Consider the following 17,777-nt stretch of genomic DNA (forward strand, 5'->3'; position numbering starts at 1 on the left):
ATCACTTCGGAAGGTTTCTTATGCAGTGTGGATATCTATCTACACAGAACTGGACCGATACCATCCCCTCATTTCACATGAACAGATGGTAATTACTTTTAGCCACTTCAGACCTCTTCAGGCCTGGTCAGATTCCAGCTAGTGACCTATTTTGTAGTGTTGGCTGTTTCCCTAAACGTCACAATGTCTCCCAGATAGCTGCTATCGCAGCAATGTAGATTAAAACTAGATGCAACATTGCTGTTTCAAGCATGCATGATGAACACTGTCGGCGTGACTTTGCTCTCACAGTTAAAACAATAGAGCATATTTTTTGTAACATTTTCACAGCAGGCTCTATTCACTCTCCTCAGTGGTTGGTGACTCTCTGCATCAGGGTATCTATCTGCCCAGTATATCTAAGAAACAAATGAGCCTTCCTATGTTTTTATGGTTGTTGCTTGTTTCTGCTCAGAAACATTTTATTTTTTGCACTAATTAGCTTATAAAGGCATTTAAATGGCACTCAATACATTACACCAATTCCCTTTTGGCTTTCAAAGGGCATTCATCCATATTGAAAATGAGAAGAACCTCTTCTTAGATATTTATTCGCATAAAGTCTCAGATTAAAGGCTCAAAAATAACTTTCTTTTTCTTGAAAACCAACGAAGGACTGTACTAGAAAGCAGTTACAAATAGAGACATTGCTACTTTAAGGGCATATCTGTTAAAATTAACATCTTCTAATACATTCAATTAAAGCTTCAGCATATCTGAGCAGCTCATCAAATCAATATAACATCATTTAATCCAAATTCAGCACTGAGCCTAAGTTTAATACCACAGTCTGATAGGTTTCAGACCTCCAGTATGCATGTATTCAAAAGGCATGAACTTTACAACTAATTAGTAATTCTTATGTAAACTTAGCTGTATTTAAACTTCTGTAGAAGTAGAAGAACATGTTTCTAGACATTTAGAAATAGAAACCGCTCTTCAGTTTATTGTGTTTTCTTTTAATTGATAACAGATAACTGTATTAAGAGGCTTTTGAAAGGTTTCCCTAAAACAACTCGTATAGTAGGTGTTTGGTCATTACTAAACACAGCTGACCAACCAGTACACTTCACTGAAAACCTGAAATTTCAGAAGGTGTCCTTGAATTTTACGTAATATGACAAGACTTTACAGGATGCAATATTGAGATAGGTGACATTTAGCAAGATTTTCCATTAGGTCTTTTTCTTTTTTTGTGGGAAACTGAAGCATCTCATATCATACCGTTACCAATGTAGTTAATTACTGTTAACTAAAACTCAGAGGAAAAAAAAGAAGGCCTCAAAGGACTGATATTTTATTGTGCAACTTTGTATTTTTCTCAACAATGGTTTCAAGGATGTCCCTGAGAAAACAACTGCTATCCAACAGTTCCCCAGTGCCTCCGATGAAATGACTTGCTGTTCTCAAGTCAGTTCCTATTTTTTTTCTCCTGGAAATGGCATCAGTTCTTGGGACTGTTAGGAGTTTCAGCAGAAAGGCCAAAGATCCTTTGGATATGATGGTTCTTCTGCTACAGCTGGTTACTCCTACCTGGCACTGATGTTCATTAGTAGGGGACAGAGAATTTGACACTGAAATTGTTTGTGCTGTTGATAAGGAGAAGACTTCAGGCTCAGTGCCTGGAGAAGTCAAACAGGATGACAGCCTTCAAGCACAGCTTAGATACTTGAGATATTATTTTTAGGTGTTTTTTTTTCAACATTGTATGAAATTCACAGGTTAAATTAAACTCTCTGTTACTTCAGGACACATGGGAGCAATAGTTGAGTTGAGGACACCAAAGAGCCGACGACACACGTTTTCCTGGTGCCTCCTGTGGGAAGGCTTCACTTCTCATTGCATTTGGATACCCTACCCAGACACTTCAGTAGTATCTTTCTCTTAATTAATGTTGTGCTTGGAAGCGATACTGTTGTCTTTCTCCTTTGCAGGGATACTCAGCACTTAAAATTCCTTTTCAGCAGTTTTCTCAAAAAGTGGTTCTTTCTGAGTCAGGCTCAGATCCGAGCCCTTTCTGGACCTCATACATACACAAAAATATGATATAAAAACATTTTTAAGACACAGAAAGTCATACTAAGAATGGGCCTAAGATGGTCCCCACTTTCACTTTTTCTCTCTTCTTGGTTTCATCAAGTCTGAATAATTCAACAAGAGCAGACAGAAAAGCATGCGATGTCCTGGCAAGATGCTTTGTGTTTCTTTTAAAAAGAACTTTAAATATAACTTGTTTATCTGATAAAACTAAAGCTGATATAAAAATATATATATTCAAAAGAAAAGAAAAAAAAAACACCAGGCAGATTAGTGCCAAAGCAGAAAGTAAACATTTATCTGAAAAAATAGCAAGAGAACAAATAAACAGATTAACCCCAAATTCCTTGGAAATTAAAAAAAAAAAAAAATCCTTAAACTCATCCAAAGGATTTTGAAATACCTTCCATTAAAAGCACTTTGGGTACCTAAGACCCTTTGGGTACCTTTTCTTCAGGCAATGCTTTGTAATGGGCTGAACAAGGTGGGGCTGTGGTGACACCCGTGGGTCCCTGCTGGACGCAAAGAGCCAACTGCCCGCAGTGATCCCAATCCAGCCAAAAGCATGCGGAGACCCTGAGCCCCTGGGACCCTCAGCATGAGGGCAAGCTGTGGCCAGCGAGGCCAGTCCCTCGGGGTGGAAAGCCAGGTGGGCAGGGGTACAGCATGATCCCAAACCCATTAGGGAGAGAGAGAGAAATAATGGCTCTAATAGGCTCTGAAGCACTAGCATATTACACACCAGTTAGAAGATAAAGAGCTCATTGCTTTCCTCTGATAAGGTTGTAGGAAGATGAGAGGCAAGGGAAATAAATTCTACCAGCAATCAGTTTAGTTGAGGGAAAGCCATTAATTACGAACCAGCAGTTGCCATGTGATTTTTGTGCATTTTGTGCAATCAAACAGTACTGAGACCATCATTAAAGCCTATTAAAGCCACCATTGTGAACTCTGTACCTGTACTGCAAAGGGTTTCATCTGTAGTTAAACTCCTTGATTTTTAATTTCAAAATTTATTTTGCTAGTGAAGATGAAGGACTTGTTTCTAGCACAGAATTCATACACGTTTTCCTTTTGCCTTTGGATAAAACTATGATTAGCACTTTCAAGTTTTCAGTATTCCTGGCACTGAGCAAAACAACACAGTGATCATAACAAATGCCTGACAAAAATATTGAAGTGTGGTTGTATTTACGGACTTTAAAGAATAGAACATCACAGAAAAGTGATAGCTTCAAATATGAGCTGCGTCGATCTTTGATGCGCAACGTGGCAGCAATTAATCAGAAAAAGTACTATGTTTTAACTGCTTTTCAACACAGAAAATATGAAAAGCTTATTCACCCATATATTCTTCTCTCCCTTCCCTGTTTGACATAGGTGAGTGTGTGCACGGATACTGAGGTGAAAGCATGTGTGCAGGGAGTTCACCAGCTCTCCACTGCATAACGATGCACGGTCTACTTGTAGGTTATTTTCTCTTAATTTGTCGAGCCTCCCTTCTGCCACATGGCTAACAGGCAGTTTTAAAGATGACAGGAAATCAAATGTGACATAATTATAAAAGAAATGGTTTCCCATGAAGTGATCTAATGTCCTTAAGCCTATGGATTGAAAAGGAAAATGTATCCTTACGGGAAGCAAAATTAGCAGCTCATCCATCATCCGCTCCTTGGCAAAGGATGTGTTTGTGTGGAAGCAGGGGTTAAGGTGCCCGAACCATTCTACTAACTTCAACAGACAAGCCAGGATTCAGTGAAGCTTTCAATCAACATTTAGTAACAAATATTTGAATAAATCTCTCCTTATCTTCAATAACAGATGGGATTTGTCTATCAGCTCTGCTTGTGTTCCTTGTTTAGGCTTTCCAGCTCACATACATCTCGATCCTGTTCAGAAATTGATTCCTCTAAGTCCAGGGTTGCCGACTGCGTTGCACAGGGGAATTTTGTGCTCAGGTCCAGCAGTGAGAATGGAGCCAAGCCCACAGTGAGGATGAGTGCAGTGGATAGCAGTGGGTTAATCAAATAACCATGTCTGCACTAGAGGAGGAAACAGGGAGCGCCTTGGGGGAAAATCACTTGCTGTTTGAATGCTCTACTTCTTGGAGAACAGCTATATGATAATGATAATGACATTGCTCAAGACAGTGAGGACCCTGGGTTTTCAAGTCTCTCCTACTTTATGTAATGCGGCCATGTCACATTAATAAGTGCTTGTTAGGGATTCATTTAAAATACATGGGTGCTGATAAATTACTTACAATGCTGCTACTGTTACTTTTGCATAATTAGAAAATACATGGAGGTTTAGAAACTCTAATGACGAGAATATGAAACATCCCCTCTTGCAGTCTGCTGGGGTTTCTCCCTCATTGCCTGTATGTTGGCCTGTTCTGTCTGGAGCTGAAAACTCATTAGGCCTGATAGTGTTCAGATACTGTGCTGGAAACACTGTTCTCCGTTAATTTATTAAGGCTGAACCCAGAGCAGGGCTGGGGAGTTGCTCGGTTGCCCAGACAAGACTAGTCTGCTAAATGTGACACGGCTGGAAGGATGCCCCTCCACCTGACGTAATCCTGCCCTCCAGCCATTCATGCACGCTGCCTCCTGCTCCCTGGGCAGACAGACAGACAGACGGACGGACGTTCACACAGCACAATCATACTGGTCTGCAGTGGTGCCACCAGCCCCATTCGTTGCCTCTACTTCATGGTGAGCGCTCAACGTGCATGGCTCCAGCCATGAATCACAGGAGGATTTACAAAGACAGCTTGTCTCCTGGTAAAGACTTTCATTTTAATTTTCTGATCAGTGTTGCAACGTGCAGGAATGGATGGCAGCAATAAAGCGAGGAGATGAATCTAGGCACAGGCTGAAGTTCAATATTGTGCCAGGAAGGGAAGTTTTAAATCTTGATTTACATTCTGCTCCTCAGACTGTTACTGACTTGTCAGCGAAGTCTCGTTGCAGCCAGAGTGACTGTTTGCTCGCCTGTCTGTGTGAGCGGAGTGCACCTGAGACAAGGTGTCTGTTACAGCAGCTGCCCGCTGCCAAAGCCCATGTTTTCAAAATGACCGTGATGCACAAGAAGAAAGCATCAAAAGAAAACTCTTACATGTTATTTTTACAAGATGGACTTTTCTCTTGTAATTGGGACACTCTGAGTGTCAGGTGTGGTAAAGCAGGAATGCTGCTGGAGCCTGGAGGATTTTTTTTTGCGGGCTTCGTCCCCATCCCCTGCATGTGCAGTGCTGATGATGGGCCTCCCTGCATACCTCCTCCTCCTCCAGCTCCCTCCCGGGCTCCAGCCATGCTCTGCCCAGGGGTGGAAGCAGCCGGGGGCTCGGGGGTGACTGCTCCAGAAAGTGCTCACTGTCCTGACAGTCACCATACAGGGACTAGCCAAGCCTTTGCTTAGGGGACCCTAGAAGGAAACAGGACGCCCTGGGCTTGTGGGCCTGATCCACCAGCTCTCTGAGCTTCGTTTGCCTCAACTGGGAAAGGAGATTGCAACTTCTAAGCAGAAGTTAGAACTTCATTAGCGTTGGTAACAAACCACCGTGACAGTGTCTCCCATCCCAAACTTGACTATGAACTATTCACCCTTTCCTTTACATTTATGCATACAACATTTTGTATATTCCTGCAAATATAAGGACTAGTTCACATAGACGTGCTTTGGCCTTGCTTATCAGCAGCGTCCCCCAAATCCATATGCTGTGGATAGGGTTTGGCAGATCTGGAGGCTGGCCTTGCTGAAAGAGAAGCACCCTGTGTGCGCTCGTGGCTTCTGACCTACTTTCTTCTGCCCAGAATGTAATAAAAACAAGAGGTTCATGTAATGATGGGATTGATTTTTCTGTCCATATAGGTAAGTAAATTGCTGGCATCACAAGTTATCTATGGCTAAAAGCTGTGACATTGATCTATTAGACTGTGCCCTACGACATTCAGTAAATGACATCCCTGCCTTCATGTCCACAGCTGGGAAAGGGGACTAACGTGCCCTCAGGCCTTCTCTGAGACCTACTTTTTCCTTCTTAGTAAAGAGCTTGGAAATCTCAGGCAGAGACACCTTAGCAATAATATTTATCACATTTATGTTGTTGAAGCTGCAGTGTTAGGCCAGGCTCCGCCTGCTCCAGAGCTGGCATTTGGCCGGGGGCACCGGCCCCTGCCTTGCATTCCTTCCTGAGGCTGCTCTGCGCCACGCTTGCAGGAGCAGACAGGCATCCATCCGATCAAATCTTGTCCAGAAGACCAGGACGGTTGTAGCCACTCGGTTGTGGTTTTCCACACTGGGAGCAGCTCCCAGAACCAATGGGTCTCGAAGTGATCCCAAAGCCAGGCGGCAGGTGCCATAGCAGGGCAGTCTCCCGGTCCCTTTTCACTCCCGTTGAGTGACTTGCTTTTTAATGGTTCATAAGCTGCTGGATTCATTACCTGCTGTAGAACAGCTAATTGTGCATGTAGAAGAAAAGCAATGATGGATGATAATGAAGCTCAGGTTCACCCTTAACTACTCAGGTTCATATCAGTGAGGCGTGCATCTATATAAAGGCAGCATGCATTATTCAGATTAAATACCTGCACTGCTTTTAGTATGGACCTTTGTGTTTTGTGTCAGCAACATCTGTCTGACTTAGGGCTATTAATTTCCCTTGTTAAAGAGCTATAATGTGGTGACAGGGCTGGTATAGTAGAAAAGCTTGTGACCTCTGCTGCTGCAGGTCCTTTATAGATGTCCCTGCCTATCCCTGTGGTCAGGATGCCCAATCCAGTTTTCAGCAGTCTATCTGACATTTGCTGCATGTCCACGTTGCATTTACTGCATTTCAGTGCATACTGGGCTACTCCAAAGTATATGAAACCTATATATATCCTGGACCCAGCCCTGAGACCAGGCAGTAGTAACTGGCATCCTTCTGGGTCTTCTCCCTCTTCAGCCCACCAGTCCCATTTGTTACAATAGCATTGTGGTCATGAAATGTTCTCCCACTTGTCCTTAGTTGCTGTGGGCATCTTTTCTCTTTCTCAAGTCTCTTGTTTCTTTGTTCCTCTCTCTCTCAGTTTTGAAGACAGACGTAAAAAATGTTAATCAGTATGGTCTGAAATGTTAAATGTACAGGCTGAAAAAAGAGAGAATGTGCAGTTTATTTTAAAAGTAAAGTTGATTTAGGTGAATTTGGCTCATGACTGGGTTATCACCGGTAATCATCTGTAAGAGAACATTTTTGCACTTGACTGCCGTGAAATAATTTCCTGGTGCCCATCAGAAGAAACAAAGGTCCATTTTTGATCCTTTTAACAAAATATTCCACTAGCATGCAACAGGAGGGAATTTTGAAGAAGACCTGCATGTAGCGGAGGAGGTGGCAGAAAGGGCAAAACCGTCTGAAACGGGCAAAGGGCATCCCTGTAACAGACTTCAGCTCTAGAGGAAAAGCACTGTTGCTTTCAAATATAACAGCTTCATGACACTCAGCAGCGGAGGAGCTGACACAACGTCACTTTTAGCCGAAATGTGAGACAGACGTCTGCAAGGGGGGAAGGTAATGCAGTTAATGGGATAAGGCTTCTGCCACAAAGATTCTTTAGAGGTAAATTTAACCAACGTCAAATAACCCTGTGAGAGGTGCTGGCTTTTGTGCTATCTCTTTAGGCAGTTTTGAGTATGCGAATGAGGAACAAAGGTGTCTGATCATAGTGCTGTGGGGCCGGGCTTGACGGCGCTGAGCTGCTGATGCTGGAAGGTGGACTGAAGCAGTAGGCATGCTGATGGGTCGCTCTGACGCCATTCTGACACTGTTCTGCCACCAACCTGCCACCATCCTGCTGCTGTCCTGATGCCATCCAGCCACGCGAGGCACACAGGCCTGGCCTAGGTCATGCCGCACATCTCGGTGCTGTGTCTTGATTTGGTTTTCCGTTGAGGTGCTGGAGACAGACCTGCTCAAAAAGAGGGAGAACTGCAAGGCAAAATTAAGTTAAAAATGTGGATGGCTTGACTTGGCACTTCCTTTGATGATAAGCCCACTGCCACCCGGAGGAGGCAGGCGTTTGGGTGCTGGGTGGTGACAGGCCCAGCAGGGGCTGCCGTCCTGATGGTGACGCCGCAGCCTCATGGTGCCTGGGTGCCTCGCCTGGCGGGGGTGGGGGGGGCTCTATTTATGTCTGCAGCAAGGGTTTAATCATGGAAAGACACTTTAATGTGTCCCGAGGCCTAGATGAAACACTGAAAATGTTGCTTTTAAGAAAAAAATGATAATAATATACCCTTGAAATCCCAAGGAAATGTGTGTGACAGACTTCTTGAGAGCAATATCAAAGAAATGAAATAGGAGTTGCAGAGCACAGGGAGTTATTGCAGTTAGGGGCTCTGAATTGGCTTAAATCTTTGCTTTTAAGCTTTTTTTTTCTAAATATCTCCTTAAAAGTAACACTTTAATGAGAGGGAAAATGTTTTACTGCCACTGAACTCTACCAGTGGTGTAGGTCTGTCCAACCTTACCCTGTGTGGGAGCATAAATCATTTTTGTACCAGGCACCTCTGTGGCCAAGACCCCCTTGCAGGTGTGACTTTTAGGGGCTTCTGGTTTGGTTTGTTTGTTTGTTTGTGTTTTGTTTGGGTGGGTTGTTTTTTTGGGGTTGTTTGTGTTTTTCTTTTTGAAGCAGTTGGAAAATTGGACAAGCATTTACTCCAAATACCATCTTTCATTTCATCTCTTTGTGTATTTGACCACCTTTAGCCAACCAGCCATTTCATTGAGTGGAGCAGGTGCAAAATATGGTCCCTAGGGTAGGCAAAAACACCCTGGTGCTTTCCCAGACACCAAGCCCAGCCTCAGGCTGTGAGGAGCAGCACCAGCCCCACAGGACACAGCAGCACGGAGCCTGCACAGATCCCGTCCCCGCTCCCGGGACCTCAGCCAGGCCCTCCTTCATGGACTCTGGCCCCTCCAAAACTGACTTGCCTTATGCATTTTTTTTTTTAAAGCTTCCTAGCTTGCACATTTCTGTCTACTTAGATCAGACCAGACTGCTGTACTCATTTGGTTAATTTGTTAATAACAAGGTACTGCAAAAATCCCACTTGGCAGAGAGAGATGTGGGCAGTGATCATATAGAAGTGTCTTGATTTTTATTAACCAGATCATTCAGAAGAGTAAAATGAAGGTAGCAAACTCTAAAACCTAGTTTATTTGTTGAAGTTTAAAATAAATCTGTGGCCTTATATTTCTGAGTCATGGAATTTGGGCTTTTGAATGATGGATGATGATGTTCACTCTTTGCCCTTGGAGCAGGGACCATGCTTTGCTCAGACCATTTGCAGCTCTGAGTGTGCTTGGCACTCATCAGATAACTGTTATTATTAACAACACACAGATGTATTGGCAATTGCTTTTAGGTAGGCAGGCCAGCTGGAAAGAGCATGAAAGAACTTATTAAAGACACATTCTGGTGTGAGTTAGAAGATGAAAAGAAATTACGGTTTATCTGTGTAATTAAAGGCACACTATACAGAGGAAAACAAGCAGAAGCATACATAGTGTCTGCACTATTTTTGAAGGCAAACTATTTTAGCTGGCTGAGAGATGTAAAGAGAACCAGTAAAGCCACATTTTTACCTTCCTTTTGTCCTTTAGATGCCCATTTCCAAATATAAATGGGCAGGTGCATTTGTATTATTTATGTTAAAAGAAGATTAAGGTTGTAGGGACAAGCACCTTGAAACTAGGACACAGCAGAATTAACATTGCTTATGCAGTCCCTGTGTTGGCCAAGCAATCTGTTTCTATTACGTTTCTGCGTGAGCGGATTGCATGAGCAGAGCGGGCAGCTCCGGCCGTGGTCAGCCCCGTGCCGGGGGCAGTGGCGAACTCTACCCCTCACACAGCTGTGCACAGATGCCCACGGGGCACGAAGAAGGTGGCAGCCACCACACCAGTGACATTCACCACCTGCGGGCAGCTCCCAGCGCCCCGCAGGGACACCTCTCCTCGCCTCTCCAAATGCCTGGCGTTCCTCGTGCTGACAGGAGGACCCACGTAGCCGGTCTTCATCCAAGGGGTGTTTGCCATGCAAATCCCTCTGGCTTGCTCTTAGCACCCCGCCCAGCCAGCTAGCTCCTAATGAAACCACATTGCATTGCCGTCTCTCTAATTTTGTATTGTCAATGGTGCTGATTTTAATTGGTTTGCATTTTTCAGCTCATCAGGAAGGATAATTAAAATAAAATCTTGCCCTCCGTGCTCCTCGCTCTCTGTCATAGTGATGCTACCTGGGTATTTTAATCTGAAGAATGGTGAAGGCAGGATTTACTTCCCATGAAATGTTTGCAGGCTGGCTGTTAAGCATTGCATTATTCAAAACACATTAAATTGTCCTGAATGAGGAGGAAACGTGTCTTGATCATCAAGCTGATGGACATTAACGGTCTTCTGCCACAAGTTTGTTAAATTTGAGCTAGATTTAGCTACTGCGTGTTTCATTCCCATTCTGCAAGGAAGGCTGTGGACAGGAAACTGGCAAGGAGTAGGAGGCATAAATTCAAGATAAACACAGCCTGGGCTGAAAGCCTTATATAAATCCTTGGGATTTCTAGACTGTAGGGCAATAACGTAAGTGTTACTGCCTTCTATCGACGAAGGAGGGAAGTTTAACTGGTAGTGCCAGATAGGGATGCCTTGGAGCCTTGAGGTGGCTTTAACATCTAAGGGTGGTTTAAGTCTTACTGGAGAGGAGGTGGGAGAGGGGGAAGTAACGCATTTCTCAGCATTTCCAGCATCACAAAACCTGTGTGCTGAGCTAGAGGCTGTTAGAAATGGCTCAGTCTCAAAAAACAGGAGAAATTAAAAAAAATATGTGCATGGCACACAAGCAGTTAACCAGCAATTGCTTCAGCTCATTGCTAATATTTGTGTTTGCCATCTTTTAGGAGAATGGAAAACTGAATTTTGAAAGTTTGATTATTACATAAGAAAGGGTTTTGTTACTGCTATTTATATCCCTCATGTGAGCACCACTTTAAGAGGCCACTAGAGCTGTTCTTGCCTCCTGTATCATAAACCTTACATCTCCGCTGTGAAAAGCAGGCTCATGCTTTACTGGGAACATTTAATAAGCAAGCAGTTGTGTTTCCTAACTGTGAGTGAGCACAAAAACCATTGCTGAGGACTTGTATGGAAAGGAGCGGCTGCTTGAGATGTGTCCCCCCTCCCAAGCACTTCCATGGCTTGGTAGTGCCCAGGGGGCTTTGCTGGTGCAGCAGCCCTAGGTGATGCCACGCATCCCTGGTACCCACGTCGCTCTTCATTTCCCTCCTTTCCTCTCTCCCAGAGATCAAAAATCGCCGTCTATGAGAAAATGTGGTCATACATGAAGTCGGCCGAGCCCTCCGTGTTCACCAAAACCACGGCAGACGGGGTGGCGAGGGTGCGCAAGTCAAAGGGGAAGTTCGCCTTCCTGCTGGAGTCAACTATGAACGAGTACATCGAGCAGCGCAAGCCCTGCGACACCATGAAAGTCGGCGGGAACCTGGATTCCAAGGGCTATGGTGTAGCCACCCCCAAAGGCTCAGCATTAAGGTGGGTGGAATAATATAACAATATCCATGTTGTTATAGTATTCCACCTACCCTGATGTATTGTGTTGTCATTTTCTTTCTTGTGGATTTTGAGGTAACTTTTAAAGTTTAAAAATCTTCAATATTCCATGGAGTTAAATAAGACGGTAAATTACGGTTTCGTTTATTTAATGCATCCATTTTTTAGTGTTCTCTTCGTGTTGTCCTTTCTGATTGTTTGTTGCTGTTTTAATTTTACAGTTCGATGGCTTTTTCAATTTAAATGGTAAAAGCCGAGTTAACCTGCCATATGTGACGAATGTTAACTGCATGATGTGGTGTTCTTGTTACTTTTTTTCTCAAAGACAATTTCCCCATCCCGCACACTTCAGTTTTGAGCAAATGTTATCCTCCATGCCACCTTCCAATATTTAACCCTGTATTTGCTGTACAAACATTTTTATAGCTCCACGTTCTGTGAAATTTTAGCCAATTTGTCCTCTTGTGCTCCTTTTTTTATACGTTACGATTTCCTAAGCATTTGTGCATTTTTCTTACAAGTTATGTTTTATCGTTTCAAGAAATGCTGTTAACCTGGCAGTATTAAAACTGAATGAGCAAGGCCTCTTGGACAAATTGAAAAACAAATGGTGGTACGACAAAGGAGAGTGCGGCAGCGGGGGAGGTGACTCCAAGGTCAGCCTCAATGTCACCACAATCGGGTACCTTAGTGGAGAGTAATCGGCAAGGCTGTTATTGTACTCACCAAGGAAAAAAAAACGCAGATCAAAACCATCAGAATAATTGTGGTGGGAAAAAAAAAAAAACAAACATTTGCTTGCCCAGTGGCTCTTGCAAAGAAACAGTGTTGTTTAATGTCGGCAGCAGTTTTGGTCAAGCTTGGAAACCTCATTGAACTAACAGATAGAATCCCTGTGTCGGTGGGACCTGCGCAGCCAGCACTTGTGGCTGCTCAAGGAGACGCGATCGCACCCGGCTGTTGTGTCAAACCCTGAGGATGAGGCTTTGGGGCCTCCTCTGTGACTTAGCTGTGGGTTAGAGGCATTGCTGAGAGGCTTTGTGTGTCAGGAAGGGCTCCCTTTCCCTGGACTCTTCTGGAGACAGGTCCCCAGCGAGCCCAGCCTGGGACTTTGGTGGACAGACTGGTGCCAGTGGGTTCTGTGGCTGAAGCCTGGTCTCCAGAGCTGGGCTGCTCCCATGTGCCATAGCTCAGGGAAGGACACGGCGGCTGCTAGATCATGTGCAGTCTGCGGTCACTCAGCACTGATCACAGCAGTGGCATTAGCTAGAGCAGGCTGGATATTATCAGTTGTCTTGGGTACAGGAATTACCAATGAATTTACTTTCAAATACTTTGGTATGCTAAAAGTTAAACGGTGATGGTGGTCGCCCATTAATGGTAAAATACTGACAATAACTGCAATGTGTAAGGAGTTAGCACTTGCAGTGGGTGAAGCTGAAACAAGAGATGTTGCTTGCAGCAATGAAGTGTATTAAAATGATGCAGTAAAGTGGAAATTCATCTTAAAGAAAGGTTTGGGTAGTTTTGCTTAGAGTTACCTTTTATATGACAACGACCACAGCACACAGGAGCACTGCACTTGTGTTTGCTATGCTTTTCAAGCATGGTTTAAAACCCCAGCTCTGGTGGCACCACTGGCAACACCTCCATTGCCTTCTGTGGCAGAGGGTCCCCTGCTGCACCCAGCAGCCGTGCCAGAGCCACGCTCCTGAAATTGATTTAAGATCTCGCCCGTTGCAGAAGCTGTGTGCACTTTAGTACTGCCAGCCCTGCCTTGTAGAGCTAACAGGCAATTTCTGGTGAAGAGAAGCTGTAGCTAGAGCAGGTTGGACTTTGTTGCTCACCTTGGTACAGGAATTACTAAGGAATTTAGTTTCAAATACATTGTTATACTGAAAAGTACTGAGATTAGTTTTCACAGTGACACTCTCTTACAGCTAGTAAATCCAGTTCCTTAAGGAAGAGTAGCTTCTGATCCCCCTTATAAAAATGTTTCATCTTTGGTCCAAGATCAATAAGAATAGTATTTTCAGGAAACCACAGTTTCAGACAATTACTGCAAATTACTGCTGTGTTCTATTAATAAGAGTTGCTTACAGTTGGCTACTTACGAAGTTATTCAGCTCCTCATCTCTGATATTAGCAAAAGGAAGGAGAAAATCTCCCATTCAGGCTCGTTCAGTGCCTGCATTTGCAGTGCTCAACAGCAGCCTGCAGATGAGTGCGAGCTTTTACATGCTTTTTAGCTCTGCAGCTCATCCTTCATGCAACGTTTTTATATAATGTTATACTTGCTGGTATATTAAATGTTTAATATTCTCCTGGGATCCAGCACTGCGTTGTCTAATACTACCTCCATGAAAGCAAACCCTTTGTACCAAGCAGCATCAATGAACTTCATTGCTGCAAGTTCCTTGCATTAAAAGCAGTCAACTAAAGCTTACAACCCTGAGGAAACTGAGAAGGATTTTGAAAATGGTCATAATTAGGGCAGGGTCATCCTTCTGCTTCTGCTTGTGCTGAAAGTCCTTTGAAAAAGAGTAATACCACCTATTAGCAAGCTCTCGCCCTGCTCGGTAGATGTTGGGAGAGGTACACCAGGACAGACTGTCCAGCAAGGACAGAAGAAGGGCGAACACGATGGGCAGGCAGGGAAGGGGTTAGTTGTTATTTCTAGCGATGGCGTAAATCAAAGGGCTCTTTTATGACAAAATGGCTTTTCCTTTGAGGCAGCGTTCTGCAGGCACTCAATCCTGCAGGCTCAGGCTGTGCAGCACTTGGATAGACAGGCAGACAGACATACAGATGCCTTCCCGGCAGAGCACGCTGACATCCTCTGCCATCACAGTGTCATGGCCGTGCCATCCTCGAGCCCTTCCACCCACGCTGCTCCTCTCCCCTCCATCCTCCTTCCAGGTCCTGTACTGATCTCATCCCATCCACACAGCTAATTGCTCATACCAGCATGGCTTTATGAGTAGAGAATTCCATGGGAATTGCTTCAGGGCTGTTCTTTTTTCCCTTTTCCCTGAGAGAAGGCGATACCTGAGGGGACTGAGTGAAGGAGGTGGCACCTGGGGGATCAAGTCGCTGCTCGGCGGGTGCACCCCATGGGGAGGTGATGCACAGGGTCCATTGCTCGCTCAGGGCAGCTCTCTCTACCGGCTGAGCTGACAGAGCCCCTCTCTCAGCTTAGCCAGTAGAGGCCCGGGCTTGGGGAATAGCTGCCCTGAACTGGCAGTCAGCCCTGCCTGCTTCCTGCAAACGAACTGCGTGCAGAAATGAATGGTGGTGCCAGTGTCTTAAGCAGAGCTGTGAAGCCAGAGGTAAGTATGCCACCCGTTGGCCCGTGCCAGTGCCCATCACCAAAGTGTGAAGGACCCTGGTCCCTCTGTGTGTCCTACCTGAGCTTTGTGTGCAGCTCACCTGTCAGGTCATCAGTAATGCCGAGCTGTATTTGTGAGTTCTCTTCTTGCTGCCACGTGATCATGGGCACTGGAAGATTGCCCAGTGACTCGAAATTTCAAAAGGATTTTGAGGCTTATGGTAGGAATCGGAGAAGGTATTGAATGGCCTTTCAGAAAGTTTCTAAACCTACTCCATGACAGGAACTGTGTAAGGTTAGTCCTATGAGCACCCAAAACTCCTGCAGCCACTTGTAATTGAAGACTAAAAAGAGATTGAGCTAGTTCTCAGCTGACATTTCAGTGCCATCAGGATGTGCCAGCTCAGGCAGGCACAGCGGGCATGGGGCTGCCCCGCAGCATCCAGGCTTTCCTGGGTGCTGGGTCTTGCTTAAAACCAAAGGGAGCCGTGCTCCATCCATATGTGACGTTAATAAGTGTAGAGTGACTTAGCTGACACAGGCATACTGGTAGGTGCATCGAAATTTGCCCATTTTTCTCTCTTAAATGAGCATGAATTTAGTTATTTAGTTTCATCCATTAGCTTCATGGCACAATTATACTGTATTCACAACCTCTTATAGGTGTCGCCTGAGTTTGCTATTGTGAGAGAATGCAGAATAGCAGTTACTATTAAAAAAATATATATTATTCCAGGAAATATGTTACAGCGTATTACCAGTTTGGAAACTAATTATTTTGTTTATTATACAATCCTATCATCCCAGAGCTGAGTGACGGCTGAATAGGAATTTAACAAGAAATAGAGAAAAAGAGATGTAGACAGCAGGATGAGTGACTTAAGGGAAACTAATTATTCAGTTGCATAGGAACAATTTTCTGCTAAGATTAATTTCTATAGTTCTGCTGTTGATACATTTCTTGTATTCTCCTACCTTCACGGTAACACTGAATGACAGCCAGCACAGGAGGAAATTGTTGGAAGGTAGCATTTCACCAACTTCACATGCCAGGAGCCCTTGCTAATTATTTGACTTAATTTCTCTAACGTATTCTTTTTTAGGCTGATATCTCTTTTGGAAGGCATCAGTGAAATGATACCTGATGCAATACTGCTTCATTTTTTGGCTGTTTCTTTTTAATCAGAGGATAACTTTTCCGGAGAGCTGTTTGAATTCTGCCCTCTGAGCCACACATCATAAAGCATGGCATTTCTGAGCCCTTCCGAGACAAGAGCAGGGCCATTAGCAGATGGGATTCATTTCCCCCATTTCTCAATGCTATTTTGCTTTGATACATCTGCAGCACAGCAGCTAGCATTTGCAGCATAATTTTTTAAGTGGCATATTTTTAGAAGAAATCTGTTAGCCATCAGTTTAGATGATACCTAACATCTAAAGAGCACCACCACCAAACATGTGGTGCTTTATAGAGAACATTTGGGGAAATGGCGAGCTTAAAAAGGTGCAGCACAGTTTATTTGAGCAATTTGTTTGAAATTATGTTCATCGGCATGAATTTACTTGTTACCCATTCTATAGGCCTGGGTTATGATCTGGAAAAAATAAAATGGCCGGTCAGAGCCAGTGGTAGTAGCGCAGAGCTAATTCATGCTCAGACCTAGGAAAGTATTAGGAAATTATTGTATTGTGCAAATGAGTGACAAAGCAAAATAACAGTTTAAAAAGCAAAATAATGCTTTCAAAGGAAGACATCGAAATATGTGTTTAATTGACAGCTATTATTTCATAGCAAATTAACAAATAAAACTGTGTATGTTTTTTACCACTAATGAAGTCTTAACAATTTAAGAGTTCAGTGGAGCATCTCATTTAGAGCACTGCCAAGAAGGGCAGAGAGCCTGCCTTGGTTTGCAGAAATGTCAGTGAAATGTCTGTCTTTGAGGATGGTTTAGGGAGGATGGAATTAGGAGACTCAGGACGAGGACTAAGGACGAGCAGGTTGCCCAGGCTAGGAAGGAGCTGGTGGAGTCAGGGCTGGCATCTAAGGATTAGGAACTGCTTCATTTTGCTTGTGTAACTTTGATGTAGCTGCCGTGGGGACTTGCTTTGCTCCCTTGACAGGGAAGCGTGCTTGTGCGGTGCTGACTGCGGCAGAGCGACCACACGTCCTGCCTTCACGGCCACAGGAAACCTTAGCGAAAGGCTTGTGACTCATGCCTTCATTTTGATAATATGTGTGGTGCTTAAGAGTAATTTTCCATAAATTGCTTGCATGAGTCATTTATCCTGCACTGTAAGCGTCAGGATTGGGGGAGCTGAGGCTTGGTTCCCTGGGACTGCAGAAAGGACAAGGGAAAACCAGCAGCTGCAGGTGGAGAGCAGGACCCCTGTCCTGAGCATCTGTATGGGGCTCCAGGCTCGGCTGTTTCCTCTCCATTGTTATTGACTGTCATATAAAATACAAAGGGAAAAATAAATGCCTTTCTTCTTCTTCTTCAAAGTAATTCTAACCTTGCAGCACTGAGCTCAGATGGACGCAGGCACTTGTGCGCTCGCCAGCGCTGTAATCGTGCTTGGGACACGTCTGGTTTGTACCAGCGACACAGCTGTTCGGTGAGGGCCTGGTGGGCTTCTGACTGTGCAGCACCTGCCTGCAGCTGCCTGAGGAGCCAGGAACAGGAGCCACAGAAGAGGCCATCCCAGGAGGAAAATAGATCATAGAAGATGGGGGGAAAAGTGGATATGTCTAGCAAGAGAAAGAGA

At 44.3% G+C, this 17,777-nt stretch overlaps 1 protein-coding gene across 11 annotated transcripts in view; it reads left to right on the forward strand.

Annotated features, from left to right (window-relative positions):
- The window catches only part of GRIA3 (glutamate ionotropic receptor AMPA type subunit 3), a 606,096-nt gene that overhangs the window by 576,680 nt on the left and 11,639 nt on the right, over positions 1-17,777 (forward strand). For 8 of the 11 annotated variants that reach the window (XM_048070799.2, XM_067005236.1, XM_067005237.1 and 5 more), the window contains one exon: positions 11,418-11,665. In XM_048070799.2, coding sequence (XP_047926756.1) covers positions 11,418-11,665 — 248 coding nt within the window. Of the gene's footprint in view, positions 1-1,787; positions 5,921-11,417; positions 11,666-12,224; positions 12,340-17,777 lie in introns of those variants that run through there. The other 3 variants (XR_007165837.2, XM_048070798.2, XM_048070805.2) reach the window with 2 other exon arrangements.

Source organism: Anser cygnoides, chromosome 13, assembly GCF_040182565.1.
Source record: "Anser cygnoides isolate HZ-2024a breed goose chromosome 13, Taihu_goose_T2T_genome, whole genome shotgun sequence".
In the NCBI taxonomy this organism is placed as follows: Eukaryota; Metazoa; Chordata; class Aves; order Anseriformes; family Anatidae; genus Anser; species Anser cygnoides.